Genomic DNA, 14593 nt, shown 5'->3' on the forward strand with positions numbered 1-14593 from the left:
GCCCGCCAGGCCCCTCCGGCCCGACGCCGCCGCGGGGGGGGAGTCGACGCAGTCGCTTACGCTTTCGCTCGGGAACGGGTGCAGGAAGGTCCCGGCGGCCGCCATCTCGCCGTCGTCCCGTGGGGTGCCCGGGGCGTTGCTTAGGCCGGCCACAGCGCCGGGGGAGCTCTGGGGGCGGCCGCGGTCAGCCAGGCATCCTGCTCTCTAGGCCCCTCCCAGTGACGCCACCGCGCGGCCGCACCCCGGCCTCAGAAATCCCGCGGCCCCACCCGGACGAGGCTTCCTCTGAGTCCCACCTCCAAGGCCGCGCCCCGCCCACCACAGAGGCACATCTCTCACCTTCGGCAACCCGTCCATGTCGCCCGAGCCTGTGGACAGACAGGCAGGTGAATACGCAGCTCAGATATGCTTGCCCCGGGCCCATCCGTAGTCGGGGGCCTCCAGGCCCCTCCCTTAGCTCCGCCCCCAGCCACTCGCTCTTCACCCATCTCGCGGGAGAGCCACTGGGGGCTCGGGCTGGGGGAACTGAGAAGAGGGTCGGCGATGGAGGACCTGAGCTAGGGGTCCCGGCAGGGGATCTGGGCATGAGACCCGGGATGGAGGTCACTAGGGACCCCCCTCCGCCGCAGCCCATGTTACTCAGTTGCCCTAGAGCAAACGGAGGGCCGAGGGCGGCCGCTAGGGGGCGCAGGCCGGGACGGGGTCCCGCACTGCCCACTCACCCAGGGATCCATTCACGTGGTGCGGCTCCATTGCGCTCATGGCTGCCATGGGGCCCTCAGGGCCAGGGCCGAGCGGGAACTATGGGCAGAAGGGCAGCACGGAGTCAGGCCGCGCCTGCGACTGCGGACCCCGCCCCTAGAGTCCCCCGAAGCCCGCCACTCACGTTAGCCCTGCTAGTGCTGGGCCCAATGGGGTTCATGATGGTGTACATGTTCTCACTGGAGTTAGAGTCTGGAGGAGACGGGGAACGGTGTGAGGGGGTGAGGGCGCGAGGAGCTTCCTTCCGGTTCTACCCCCCAACCAGACATACCTCCAGGGCTGGCCATGATGGGTGTTCCGGGGGGCCCACCTCCTCCAGGGGGTCCCTGCACACAAGACAGACGGGGAGGTGAGAAATGCTCCCCTATCTGCAACCCCACCACCCAGGCACAGGTCTCCCCACTCACCGTGTAGCTGCCGGGGGAGGACGAGGAGTAGGGGATCTGAGGAGAGGGAGTAGCTCTCAGAGGTGCGTCAGGACTGTGGGCCCGGGCCCCCCACCCAGACTCCTTCCCGCCTAGCCTGGGACTCACCGAATTGCCACTGGGGCTGGCCCATGGGCCCCGCACTCCTGGGCCCCTAGAAGAGACAGTGGGTGCACCCTGGGGCCAGGCCGGGGGTGCACAGCCCACCACCCATACTGACCCCCACTCTCCAAATGCACCCAGACGGGGGCTGACCAGTGGTCACCACAGTTGGTTCAAACCCACCATTCATGGCCATGGAGGCTCACTACAGCTCTGGGCCTGTTTCCCCACCTGACACATGTACAAAGCAATGTCTAGGACTTGGGCCCACCCTAGCACAGCCATTGCAAGGCTGGGCAGTGGCCCACGAATGCACACCCCATCCCCCATCCTGGGGGTCTTACATGTTCAGGGTAGGCAACCCAGGGCCAGCAAGGGAGTTGGGCAGGGGCCGAATGCCACCTCCGTAGCTCTGCCAAAGCAAAGGGGGCATGAGTAGGGAGACAGCAGAGAGGGGCGACAACCCCTCAACCTCTGTCCCCCACCTTGGCCAGCCTTACCTGGGGCCCGATGCCAGCCATGCCCCGGGGAGGCGTTACCCGCTGCATCGGGCCACCCATGCTGGGATGCCCTGGGGTGGGGAGCAGAGAGAAGGGGGCTCAGACTGGGACCACTGTCTGTGCACCGGGAGGGTGTCTGGTGCTTGGGTCCTTGATGGGTGGGGGTGGGGACAGCAGCTGGTGCATCGCTACTCACCCTGCACACGGGAGGAGGGGTCCATGGCGCCGGGAAGGAGGGGCTGTGAGCCGGGAAGCCCAACTGGAGGCTGCAGCGGGGTAGGGACGGCGCTGAATCTGGGGTGTCCCCACTGACCCAGCCTCAGGCCCCACCCCCCATCCCTCTCTCACCTGACTCGGCATCCGCAGGGTCGGCCGGGGGCCCCCTGGGAACCGCGGTGACATGAAGGGCTGGAAGAGGTGGGTGGGGGTCAGCACCTCCCTCCAACCACCCCCCAAGCTGCCCATTCCTGCTCATAGGGACCCCCAAGCCTGGCAGCCCCTCCTCCAGGGCCAGCTGGTGTGTGGGGGCACAGCGGGCAGGGGAGGGGGTGCATGTGCGAGAGGGGGCTGCAGGTCCTTACCTGGACGTGAGGCCCCATCATGGGGTTGTTGGGGTTGTGTGGGGGCGGCTGGGAGCTGGGGGGTCCCTAGGATGACAGAACCGGGAGGGTTGTGGGAACGTGGTTATCCCGAAGCCCCACTGTGTCCTGCGGCGTGCTAGGACAGCCAGGAAAGGGGAGACGGCACCATGGAGGTGGGGAGGGTGGGTGGCCCTGTACTCTGCCCCCTAGTGGATGGCCCTGGGGGGACCAGACTCTGTAGCCCCATGGCCACGGTGACCCCTCTGGCCTCCACCCCAAGCGCAACATGGCCCTGCTCTCCTGCCCAAACACCCAGATACCAAGCTGCCAGCCTCAGGGCTACCCATGTGTGACTCCTGCTTGTCGTGACCCACTAGGGGGTGGGGGTTGGGGGCCCCAGCCCTTGGTCGTACCTGGAAGAAGCCAGGTGCCATGGTGTCATTGGGGGCCAGGCTGCCCATCACGGGACTGGGGGCTGCTGCAGTGCTCTGCAGGGTAGGGGAGATGGCAAGGGGCAAGTCAGGCCATGTTCCCAGGGACACCCTCTCTCTGACAGAGGCCAACATCAGGACAGAGGTGGGTGGCTCTGCTGCTGGGTGGGCAAGGGATGAAGTCTGGGCCACACCCAGGGCCACATGACCCATGCACAGCATGGGGGGGGGGCGGGCAGGGAACAGCAAACCTTCCTAGGAGGGAAAAGCCCTGGTTTAGCAACCCTGGACCGGCTGTGCCTCCGACCACAGCCCAGGGCTCTGGGGCCCAGCCTCATGAAATTCCCAAGCTTGAGAAGTCCATGGGTCTAGAAGTACACCTGGCAGACACCAGGGCTGGCAGCCGGACTGCTGGGTCAAAGCCGCCTGAAGACCCTGGTCTAGTGATCGTTTATTCTTTAAATCTGAATCTATCTCCACTTCTTTGGACTCCAACTCACAGTAACCTCATGTGTGTCAGAGTAGAACTGTGCTCCATAGGGTTTTCAATGGCTGAGTTTTTGGAAGCAGACCGCCAGGCCTTTCTTCTGCGGCACCTCTGGGTGGATTTGACCCTTCAACCTTTTGGTTTGTAGCTGAGTGCTTAACTGTTTGCACCACCCAGAGACTGCCTACCCTCTTTAGTATGCACAAAGAAGTCCAAGCTGGCCTGCAGGATGAGCTCCTCAGGGGCAGGGGCATAGTCCCCAGCACCCTACCCTCCCTCCTCCTGGCTGGGAGAGCAGCTTGGCTGGGGCCCCTGGCTCTACCCAAAAAACAAAAAAACAAACCTGCTGCTCGCTGAGTCAATTCTGACTCATAGCGACCCTACAGGACTGAGCAGAACTGCCTTATAGGGTTTCCAAGGCTGGAATCTTTAGGGAAGCAGACTGCCACATCTTTCTTCCCAGGAACAGCTGCTGGATTCGAACCACCGACTTTTTGGTTAGCAGCTGAGCACTTGACCACTGCGCCACCAGGGCTCCTTAGCTCTACCCAAGACACCCCAAATAAACAGACCATATAGGTTAAAAAGAAATCAGTCACAGCTTCCAAGATTAACCTCTGCAGGGCTGCTGCAGGACACCTCGCCCAAGCCTCTCCTCAGTGGGCAAGAGAAGAAGACAGCCCGGAAGGAGGGGGGGTCCCCGGGTCTGGCGGCGGGGAGGGGATGGAAGATGGATGGGGGCGGACCACAGGCCACTCGCAGTCGGTTCCAGGGCCCAGGAGGCGAGTCCCACCTAGCCGCCCGAGGAGCGCATCTCAGGAGGGGCGGGGCGGTGCAGATTGATTCTGAGGGGCACGTCTCCAAGGGTCCTCTCTGCTGTCGTCCCCCACCAGACTGGGGTCTGGGGGCAGCTGGTCTATCAGTAGCGCTGAGAGGGCTGGAAGGTTTCAGCGCTGTGTCCACATTCACGGGGGCGGGGGTAGAGGTAGGGGGACGGGCAGACCTGCGGACGGCCCGTCTGCCACTCAGAGCAGGGCCCTCGCAGGTATCCCCCTCCTCCCCGAGTCTAGCCCCTTTCCGCCTCTCCCCCAAGGCTATTCTGTAAACGTTCCCACCTAGGAGGCCAGCTAAGCTTGGGGTGCGACAGGGGGCAGCCCTCACAGGTCCACGTGACTGACAGCGCTCTTCAGGGCCCAGCAGAAATCCTATGAAAGCCCACGGCGACCCTGAGGGAGGGGGCGCGGCCCTCAGCCCTCCACCCCTGCGCCACCTTCCTTTCACCCATGATCCTCCCTCACTGTCCCCCCCAGACACCCCGGCCTGGGGTAGTTGCGCCCTAAAGACACCCACTTCAGCGGCTGGGGCACGTTGGAGCCCCGGGTCGGCCCCCCACTGCATACCCCACAGGCGGGCGGGGCGAACAGCCCCTTTCAGGCCGCAACAGACACCGGGGCATCCTCCTGCTCGGGGCTGGCTCCCGGCTGGGGGATGGTGCACAGGCCCCCCCAATCCCCGCGGCACCCCGACTTTAGGCACTGCAGGGTTCATCCTGGCCCAGCCCGCCCCTACTCCCACTCCGCCAGGTGGTGCGGGCCAGACCCCCCACGTTAATCATCCTCAGAGACGCGCCTGGGCCCGGGGCCCGCGTTACCATGACGACGGGCAGGGCGCGCTCGCGTTTCCTGGAAACGCCAAGGTCGGCCCTGAGCCTGGGAGCGGCTGGGGACGGGAAGGCGGAGCGGCTGGGGACGGGAAGGCGGACCGGCGGGGGCCCCTCTCCCGGCGGCGAGGCCCGGCAGGATGCGCGCCCTGCTTCCGCCCGCGCCGGCGGGGACCCGGTCTTCTTGTCTCGGCGCCTTCTCCCCGACGCCCCGGCGCTGCCATGGCAACTGACGCGCACCCGCGGGAAGTGTGCTCGCTCCAATGCCATGCATAAAGCGGGGAACAGAGACCAGAAGACCCCCGAGACAGGCACAGAGGGGGCTGGGGCTCGACTGGGGCAAGGCAGAGTCTAGCCTACGCGGAGACACCCCCGGCACCCCGGGACCAGGACGGGGGGTTGGAGCACGCGGGCAGCGGGATCCGATGGGGACGAACAGCAGCGACGCCGGCGACAGCCCTCCAGCACACACAGTTGAGGAGGAGGCGTTTTCAAAGACATGAGGTGCCCCACCGCGGGTGCACCTGGCCTGCGCTTCCGGGCAGGGTTAGGGGCAGCTTCCAGCTGGGAAGGCGCCGGGTTTCCGCAAGGCCGTTGGGCGGCATGACCCCCGCAAACCCACACCCAAGGGGAGGCCTGAGGGAGTACAGCAGGGCCGGAGGCAGCACTCGCGGCGAGGCTCCAGCATGCTAAGGCACCGGCAGCGAGGAGGGCTGGGCTAGGCCAGAGAGCAAAGGATAAGGCAGGCTTCTATCGGCTATTGCCCCATGTTACTCCCAGCCTCCTCTCCAGGAGGGTTTGACCTCTGCTCGCTCTGGGCAAAACTGAGGCCACAGAGGTCGAATCACCGAGCAGTGTCAGTACGTGTCCCCAGCGCTTTCGGAGGTCTACCCTTCCAGGCCGGTGTCTAGCGTCAAGAGCGGGCTACTCAGCTCCAGGGCTGCTGGAGGCGGAGCTCGATCAACCCCGCCCGAGCTTCGCGAGTAGAGAGAAGGGGCGGGCCGAAAGGAGAGCGTGGAGAGTCCCATCAGGAGTGGCCAGGACCCCGGGTAACACCCTCGCGCCCGCCCACCAGGCACCGCCCATCCCGTCCCCGCGGCACTCACGTAGTCCTGGAAGGCCTTGGCCTCACTCGAGTGCTCGAAGGCCTCTCTCCGGTCCGGCGCAGCGCAGTACAGGTCCCAGAACACACTGCGAGGCGGGATGGGTCGCGGTTCCTCCAGGCCCGCGCCCTCGCGCCCCCGCGCCCCCGCGCCCTCTGTGCCCCGCCCGTCCCCTCTGTGCCCCGCCCCCGCACGCACCACCACCAGGAGTGCAGGAACCCCGGGGGCTCCCCCAGCGTGATGTTCTTCTCCCATCGGATCTGCAAGGAGAAAGATGGCAGGTGATGGGAGGCCCACACCTCCCCACTTGAGGCACTCCACCCACACAGAGCACCCAAGGAAGCGGGAGACTAGGGAGCGGAGGGGACCAGAGGAGAGAGGGAGAGAGCCACAGATGGACCAACAGACGCCTAGGCCTAGCTCTGGCCACCTACCCTGTCCTCAGCTCTCGGGTCCCTCAGAGGGGCATCCCCAACTCCACCACCCAGAGCTCCGATGGGAAGGGAGCTGGCAGGCAAGGGACCCCCTACCTCGGACAGAAAGGTCTGGGCCGACTTCTGGGCTCCCACGTGCAGCAGGTACTCGTAGACGTACAAGGCTAGCCTGGGGTGGGAGGCATGGGGGACTCAGACCCCAGCTGGCCCCACACCCAGCCCCTCATTGTGCCCGACCTCAACCTCATTTGCTGACGCTAACCACCCCACCCCCAACACCACACACACACGCTGGCCCATTCTGGCATCCCTGGCTCACCCGGGCCTGGGACTCCAATACCCCCTTCACAGGAGATGGCCTCCTCACCAGCATGTCAGCCAGCCAACTCCTATGCATCCATCAAGACCCTGCCTGCAGGGCCCCTCCTTTAGGCAGCCATCCAGGAATAATCCCTACTCCCAACCCCCACTTGCAGACTGAATTCTGTTCAACACCCCCTCACAGACAAGGTCCTAGCCCTGTCTTGCCTGTGTGGAGACCCCAGAGCTGCCTGCCAAGGGGGGACTCCTGAACATGCCTCTTTAGCAGCTTCCCACCCTAAATGAACTGGGAGTACCGCCTCAGGGGTTGGATGGCACCAGCACCGCCCTGCCTGGGCCCCAGGGGTAGGCCAGGCCCGTCCATCCTCAGCCTCCACTCCCCTGGCCTCCCTAATCCCAGGGCTTGCCCACTGTCCAATCAGGCCCATAGCTGGGGCATCTGGACCTAGCCCTGTAACCCCATGGCTGGGGATCCGCAAGGGCCAGCCTGAGGCTGGATGCTGAAGGCAGGAGGTGGCATCTGGGCCCTTCTGGCCTCCTCAGCTCAGTGCTGCCTCCCCCACCACTCTGCAGCCGGCCCTCCCACCTGCCAGGACCTCATCTGAAAATAACCTTCCTCTGACTCAGTCCAGCTCTCCTAGCCCAGCCTCACATCCCTGACACAGGTGAGCTAGGTGAGTTGTGACTGCCACCAAGGGGGGATGGAGCGTGGAACAGGATAAGAGCAGATCAGAGCGCTCATGGCTGCCCAGCTCTCAGGAGTGGCCCCCAGCCCAGGACCCCACAGATTTCGACTTGGCTGGCCACACCCCAACCCCCTGCTGGGACTCCTTCCTTCCCAAAGGCGTTCCACCTCGGGGCAGGTTGGGGAGCTGTGGACTGCCCTGGGGAGCCCAGCACTTTGGGGGTCAGAGCAGGCAGCATGAAAGGCCATGGGTGAAATGCCCAGAGACAGGGAGCAAGACAGAGCTAGGGGGTCCAGACTGGGAGCGCAGGAGAATGAGGGGGCACTAGGAAAAGGCAGAGGACCTTTGTGGTGCCCTCTCCACACTCCCTGCCCCTACACGGGGCTGACCACTCTCCAGGAGCTGGGGGCCCCCCAGGTGGGAGCTGGGCTCACAGGGGGCTCCATGCTGCCATCCCTTTTCATAGCCCCTGGACCCAACCCCTACCCCCGCCTGGGGCTCCGTCCCACCTCCCTGGCCGCTCCTCCTCCTGCAGGGCCCCTCTTGGCCCTCCTCTCCCTTGGTGGCCTCCCCCCCCCTTTGATGACACCTGCAGCAGCCACCACCCACAGGGGAACTCTGTCCCCATATCCTACCACCATGACTGATGGGACACAGATGCTGCCAGCTTGGCCCGAGGGTGATCTCTGGTCTGTGCCTGATCTGGTGGTTCTCACAGAGGTGTGCACACACCTGGCCACTCATCTACCCCAGGGCCTTTACAGTGGCTGTCCCCGTGTGTGTGTGTGTGGGTGGGGGGGGGGAGCTCCAATGTCCCCAGTGAGAGGCCTCCTTGCCACTTCTTATCCCCCCAACCTGTCATGGCCTGCAATGCCTGTTGCCCCCTGGGACTGGAAGTGGAGGGCAGGAGTGCTGTCTCTTGTTCCCTCTGCACTCAGAGTACAGCTGGGGCACCCTGGGCCCCAACCTCACAGAGAATGTAAGTGCCAATAAAGGGTTTTATCCTGAGGGCAATGGGAAGCCCAGGCCGGTTCTTGTTTTTGCAGATCTGCCCTTACACGCTGGTACTTTTATTTCTATATCAGGAGTTGCAGGTTCAGGGAAGAACTGTGGTTGTTTGCTTTTGGTGAAAAGTTTAGAAGCCTGGACAGGATGCTGCCAAGTTTGGAGACCTCTAGGGCCCTCCCCTCACCGAGGGCTTCCCACTTGGGGGCGCCAGGTCCATGGGCTTGCTGATCCAGGTCCCCAGCTCAGCATCAGGATGAGCCTGAGCACTGGCCTCCAGGCCTGCAGACCAGAGCCCCATTCTTTGCAGGAGGACAGGGGAATGAAGAAGGGAGAGGTGTAGAGACTGGAGAGCACAGCATGTGGTCCCCCGCACCCAGAAACCTGCACCTACGGTATGCATCACCTGGTGGACACTGGGGTGCCCAGACTGAATGCTCTGTGGGGGGCAGCCACCTAACGGTGTCAGCACCTCAGGGATTAAATTCATCTCAACCTCTATCATTATTACTGACAACCATTATAATGGCCTACCACCCATTTGTCAGTCTGTCCACTGTGGTGGCTTGCGTGTTGCTGTGATGCTGGAAGCTATGCCACAGGTATTTCAAATACCAGCAGTGTCACCCATGTGACAAGTTTCAGGAGGGCTTCTAGACTAAGAAAGACTAGGAGGAAAGGCCTGGCAACCTATTTTTGAAATCAGCCAATGAAATGAAAACCCTATGGATCACAACAGAACAGTGTCCCATACAGTGCTGGACGATGAACCTCCTAGGCTGGAAGGCACTCAAAATACACAGTGGCAGCAACAAGAGACTCGAGCACACCAGTAATTGTGAAGATGGCGCAGGACTGGGCATTCTATGGGGTTGCCATGAGTCAGAGCTGACTTGACGGCAGCTAAGAACATTATGATGGCGCTCTCTGCCCACTGCCCTCTGCCCCTGGACATGCACATGTGCTGGGGGCCTGGGAGACCCTTGACATCATCTTATCTCACCCATATAATCAGTTCACCAGGTCCCACTGCTGCCACCCTAGAGGGCCCCCACCCAGCACCTTTTCTCCCTCCCAGTTCAAGCCACGCCTGCCCTCACTGTCCTTTTCCCTCTAAGCAACCAGAGTGACCCCAAATCACACGTCCTGTCACTTCCTCCCTGGCCTGCAACCCTCTATGGCTCCTCCTTCCCTCTCCCAAAGTGGGCATCTTCTGAGGCTCCTCCCCGGCCCCGGGGGTCTGCTGACGCAGCCCGCCTTCAGGACTCAGTGAAGAGCTTCCTTCCTCAAGAACCACATACCCACATGGCCCCCAAAGGATGCCGTGGCTATACCTAGGACAGAGAACAGTGATCCCTTGCCCACTGGGTTTATGAATGAACTGCCTGGAGGCATGGGGCTTCTGGAAGTCAACACCTGGCAGAGAATATGAGATGCTCAGTGACAGACAGTAGCTGCCTTTCCTGGAATTGCTTCAAACACACACAAAGCAAATGTTTAACATTGTGGGCAAAAGAGAGAGACTCCCTCCTCCACCTTTCCTAAGAACAGACCCCCAGGGGCCGGAGGGGACAAGGAGGTGGCAAGGGAGCTTCAACTGTACCCATCAACTTTTGTTATTATTACAAACAGCCTGAGGCCAATGGCCAGCTAGAGGCGCTGGTCATCTCTGGGCAGTGGCGCCCTTGGGGCCTCCCTGTAGGTTGGATATGTTCACAGTTAACAGGAGACGCCCAGATGGGTGGCCTGGGTACCCCAGCCACCTCCTCCCAGCCTCCTCTCACTGCCCCACCCTCACCTCACCACACTCCCTGGCCTTATGTCACCACCCATCTGCTGTGAGCCCTGGAGGGTAGGGCCCCGGCCAGCACTTGGTTGGGCCCTTTCTGGGCCAGGCCGAGATGGGGAGAACTCAGTAAGCCTCTGTGGGGTGTCAAAGGGGACTGAGGGCCTGGGGCCAGAGAGGGAGGGAGGGGGAAGCCTGTTGGCCTGCTGTTGTTGTTAGTTGTAGTCAGTTGACTCCGACTCACGGTGACCCCATGTGTGCAGAGCAGAACTAACTGCTCCATAGGGTTTTCAATGATGTGACCTTTCAGAAGCAGATCACCAGGCTTTTCTTCTGAGGCACCTCTGGGTGGGTTCAAACCACCAACCTTTCAGCTAGTAGTTGAGCACAAACCACTTGCTCCATCCAGGAACTCAGAAGAGTAAGGCAGGCCCCACTTTAGAAGGCGGGAGGGTGACAGCAGGGAGAGAAACACACCTTGAAGAGTTGGGGACTTGAGCCATGGAACCCCTTTCACCCCACTTCACCGAGAAGGAAACCAAGGCCTAGACAGGAAGTGGCTCGGCCAGTGGCTGACACTTCCTGAGGGCTGACTGTGCCTGGCCTCCATCCTCGGCACATCACCGAGTCCTTGGAGGCAGGGGCCCATGTCTCAGATGAGGAAACTGAGGCTCAAAGCAAAACCCCCTGGCCCCTCTCTAGCAAGGGTGTCCCACACCCAGGGTCACTTCTCTAAGTTCCCAGTGTCCTTGTCAGTGAAATGGGGGGACTCGACCATCTGGTTTTCAAATTCCCTTCAGCAGCACAGCCCCTCTCTCCAACCCAGCGCTTACACAGGCCCGTCTGCGTGAACGGGGGGAAGGGTGCAGGGTGGCTCAGCAGAAGGGTTGCTCGGCCTCCCCACCCAGAGCTGAGGCAATGCCATGGATTTGGCATCCTCCGGGCACCTCTGTGGGGGCTGGGAGTGGGAGAAGGGTGCAAGGAACATGGACCCCCCCATCTTCCAGCCTCCACCAAGAACTGAATTAACATCTCTCCTGGGATGTCCAGAGGGGTCAAAACCCAACTCCAAACCCAACACCTCAGCTCAAGCCTATTATCCCCTCTGCTTCTCTTATCTCTATGGCAACTACCTCAGTCCAAGCTGCCATCAACTCCTTCCCAGACACCTTTGCTCACCTGTCCCCAGGTTCCCCAGCTCCCTACCAGCCCTCCTGGGCTGACCCTTTCCCCCCAGCTCCTTTCCCAGCCCTATTCCAGGGCCTTTGCACGTGCTGTGCCTCTGCCACCAGTCTCTGCACAGTTGACTTCTCACATTTCACTATAACCCATGTCCCCACTTTGTTTTCCTCACATCTCCAGATCTAGAAATGCCTCATTGGTTGCATGCGTACCTCGATGTCTGCCTCCCTCCTTGGATTTGGAGGTCTCCTCAGGGCTGGGGACTGCTTCCTGACCACCACACCCCAAACAAGTGACTGGTTCCCACTGGGTAAGTGGGTGGCTGCAGATCCAGCAACCGGAGCTTGAGGCTAGGCAGGGACAAAGGGGATGAGGCTTCGGACGCCAAGATCCCCAGGGGCGGGGTGGCCATGACAGACACGCCCTTCTTCCAACCTGGGCAGCCACCAGGTGCCTGTCTCAAGACTCTTGGAGTTTAAAGTGCTTGAGAATGAAGCAGCATCCCGGAACTGTGCAGACAGGAGAGGGAGCCTGGCAGGGCAGTGACCCACCCAGCATCTTCTGGCCAGAAGACCCATTTCCAAAATGACCCCTGGGCTGGCCAGAGGAAACACACATTCTTCCGGGTCAGTTTGGCCAAGACAAGGCAGGTCTAGAGGACAGAGGTCAGTGGCATCCCAGGCTGCTCTTCGCCACCCATGCCCTGGAGGACACACTCCCGGACACCCTGGGAGATCCTCAAGGTGGGTCACCATGGTCCCCCTTCCTAGACACACAGGGAAATCCTCAAGGCGGCTCACCATGGTCCCCCTTCCTGAACATACAGGGAGACCCTCAAAATGGGTCACCATGGTCCCTATCCAGATGGGTGGCTATCCCCCACACCAGGCCCATCCAACTTCCAGAATCCTTTACTCCTGAAGGTCCTTCACGATACGTTAATAGTAATGCTGCGAACAAAGGGGGACCTTGCTGTGGAATGGCCACAGTCTGAACCACTTTCCAAGTGTCAATTCGTCACATACTCCCCAAACCCTAAAAGAGGCACTGTGATCATGTCTGCAGCTTTCAAGAAAGCAGAGTAAGCCCAGCAGAGGGGTGTCCCCTCATCCAAAGGCACAGAGCTGGCGCAAAGAGCCCAGCCCCGGGGCGCACAGGCTGCCTCCACTCCCTGTCCTCCAACCAACTGCAAAGGGCTGAGGACCTGCCCCTACAGCCCGAGTACCTGGTGCCCAGGGCCCCCGCTCACCGGCCTCGGTATCGGGGAAGGGGCTTGTCCCACCCCCAGCCCCTGGATAAGCGGCCTCCTAGCTCTCCGGGCCCCAGGAGGCCCGCCCGGCCCGCCTCGCAGCTGCCCAGGTCGGGTAGGGCCGGACAGGTGGCCGGCGGTGTGGGACCGGCGTCCCCTGGGCCTCCCCGGAGCGGAGGGCTCCCAAGGCGGCCAGTCCCACCCGTCCGGAAAACTTCACCCCAGGGTACAAGAGGCTGCGCCCACTCGGTCCCGCGCGAACGCGCGCACGCCCGGCAAGGCTTGCCCTAAGCGGAGGTCTCGCGCGCCCCCGCAGATCTCGCGACCCCTCGCGCCCCCTCAACTCGCGACCCGTCAGGTCTCTCCCGCCCCTTTAAATCTCGCACCCCTCGGGGTCTCGAGCCCTCACAAGTTTCGCGACCCCTAAAGTCTCTCAGGTCTTGCACGCCCCTTCAACTATCTTTAACACCTCGGGTCCTTTCAAGCTCATGACTTTCGTGCCCCCTCAGATCTAGCGCTTCCTTGTCTCTTACGACCCCCCCAATCTCACGCCCTTCGGATCCCGCGTGACCCCTCAACTCTTGCAACCCCTCGGGTCTCTGGCGCCCCCGCAAGTCTCGCGACTCCTCGCCCCTCGGGCCTCGCGCGCGCCCGCAAGTCTCGCGACCCCGCGCGCCCCGCGCGCCCGCCCGCCGTTAGCGTTGGGACCCACGGAAGTCCCGCGCCCCGCACCGCCTGGTGCCACTCACTTCTCGCGGGCTTGGCTGTCGGAGGGCACGGCCGAGCCCTTGCCCCCCTTGGCGTACATGCTGCTCCGCGCCGTCCCGCCGGGCCCACACCTGTCAGGCGGCGCCGCGGGCCGCGCTCGCCGTCGCCATGGCTACCCCGCGCCCCGGGCCTCACAGTGCCCAGCCCCGCGCGCCCGCAGCGGGCATCTTCCGCGCGGGGGAGCTCGCAGCAGCGGCGGCGCCAGCTTCGGCCCGGCCGCAGGTTTTATTTTTTTCCTCTAGCTTCCCTCAGCGCCTGCTGTTCCGGGAAACGCGCGCCCCCCTCCGCCCACCGCGCGCGCCCCCGCCCCCGCCGCCCGCGGGCACCGCTCTTAAAGGGGCGATGGAGACGGGTGGGCCCCGCCCGCCGGGGCTGCAGGCTGGGCGCGCACGCGCGTTGCCAACCGCAGGGGAGGAGAGGGCGCGCAACTGCACAAGCGCGCAGGCACGAGTGGGGACCGCCACCTAAGATCACACAGGCGCACACACCTAATCACAGCTACACGCGTAAACACGAGTGGGAAAAACTACCCAGGGACATACAGCCACACACAAATGATTGCAGCTACACCCGCCCTCACACACACGCTACAAATAGCACCAGCCACCCAGATTGCTGTACACTCAGGAACACACACACGGTGCCACTTGGTCGCAGCTACACTCTCCTCACAAAAGTCCGCACAGCCATAGAAGCCAATGAGCCACTGTCGCAATCACCGTGGGTGCACTCTCCCACAAACCTACTACCTACACCCAACACAGGTGGGGACCACACGTATAGCTCGCCAGGGACACAGCCCCCACGCAAAGGGTCGGGAATGTGCAGGATCATCACACCTAAGCACATAGGTTCAAGTCCTGGCAGCCTCACTCTGGTACATTCAGCCCCCTGCACACAGGGGCACACAAGCCCACACAGGGGCCATCACGGCAGACAACTGCTAACACAGGCACAGCCACACCTGGTGACAACAGTGGGTGCTTGGGGGGCCGTTGACCACGGGCGGCCAGGCCACTGGGCTGGCTCCGCCTCCCAGTCTCAGTGTTGCTAGCTGTAGAGTGGGCGCATCCCAACTTTAATTGCCCCCCTACAGAGCTCAGGGGTGCCA

General features: G+C 62.7%; 1 protein-coding gene across 5 annotated transcripts in view; it reads right to left on the reverse strand.

Moving 5' to 3' along the window:
• The window catches only part of SSBP4 (single stranded DNA binding protein 4), a 14319-nt gene extending 653 nt beyond the window's left edge, over positions 1-13666 (reverse strand). Inside the window, exons 1-17 of one of the 5 annotated variants that reach the window (XM_004384381.2) lie at positions 13464-13666; positions 6582-6654; positions 6250-6311; positions 6055-6139; positions 2784-2858; positions 2371-2436; positions 2138-2197; positions 1986-2055; positions 1790-1860; positions 1634-1701; positions 1296-1341; positions 1170-1205; positions 1034-1088; positions 887-954; positions 723-801; positions 340-368; positions 61-168 (exon numbers count right to left, since the gene is read on the reverse strand). In XM_004384381.2, coding sequence (XP_004384438.1) covers positions 61-168; positions 340-368; positions 723-801; positions 887-954; positions 1034-1088; positions 1170-1205; positions 1296-1341; positions 1634-1701; positions 1790-1860; positions 1986-2055; positions 2138-2197; positions 2371-2436; positions 2784-2858; positions 6055-6139; positions 6250-6311; positions 6582-6654; positions 13464-13522 — 1110 coding nt within the window. In that variant the 5' untranslated portion in view covers positions 13523-13666. The remainder of the gene's footprint in view (positions 1-60; positions 169-339; positions 369-722; positions 802-886; positions 955-1033; positions 1089-1169; positions 1206-1295; positions 1342-1633; positions 1702-1789; positions 1861-1985; positions 2056-2137; positions 2198-2370; positions 2437-2783; positions 2859-6054; positions 6140-6249; positions 6312-6581; positions 6655-13463) is intronic. The other 4 variants (XM_004384383.2, XM_004384382.2, XM_004384384.2 and 1 more) reach the window with 4 other exon arrangements.
• Positions 13667-14593: the final 927 nt, after the last annotated feature.

This window comes from Trichechus manatus, unplaced genomic scaffold (assembly GCF_000243295.1).
Source record: "Trichechus manatus latirostris isolate Lorelei unplaced genomic scaffold, TriManLat1.0 scaffold00122, whole genome shotgun sequence".
NCBI classification, from domain to species: domain Eukaryota; kingdom Metazoa; phylum Chordata; class Mammalia; order Sirenia; family Trichechidae; genus Trichechus; species Trichechus manatus.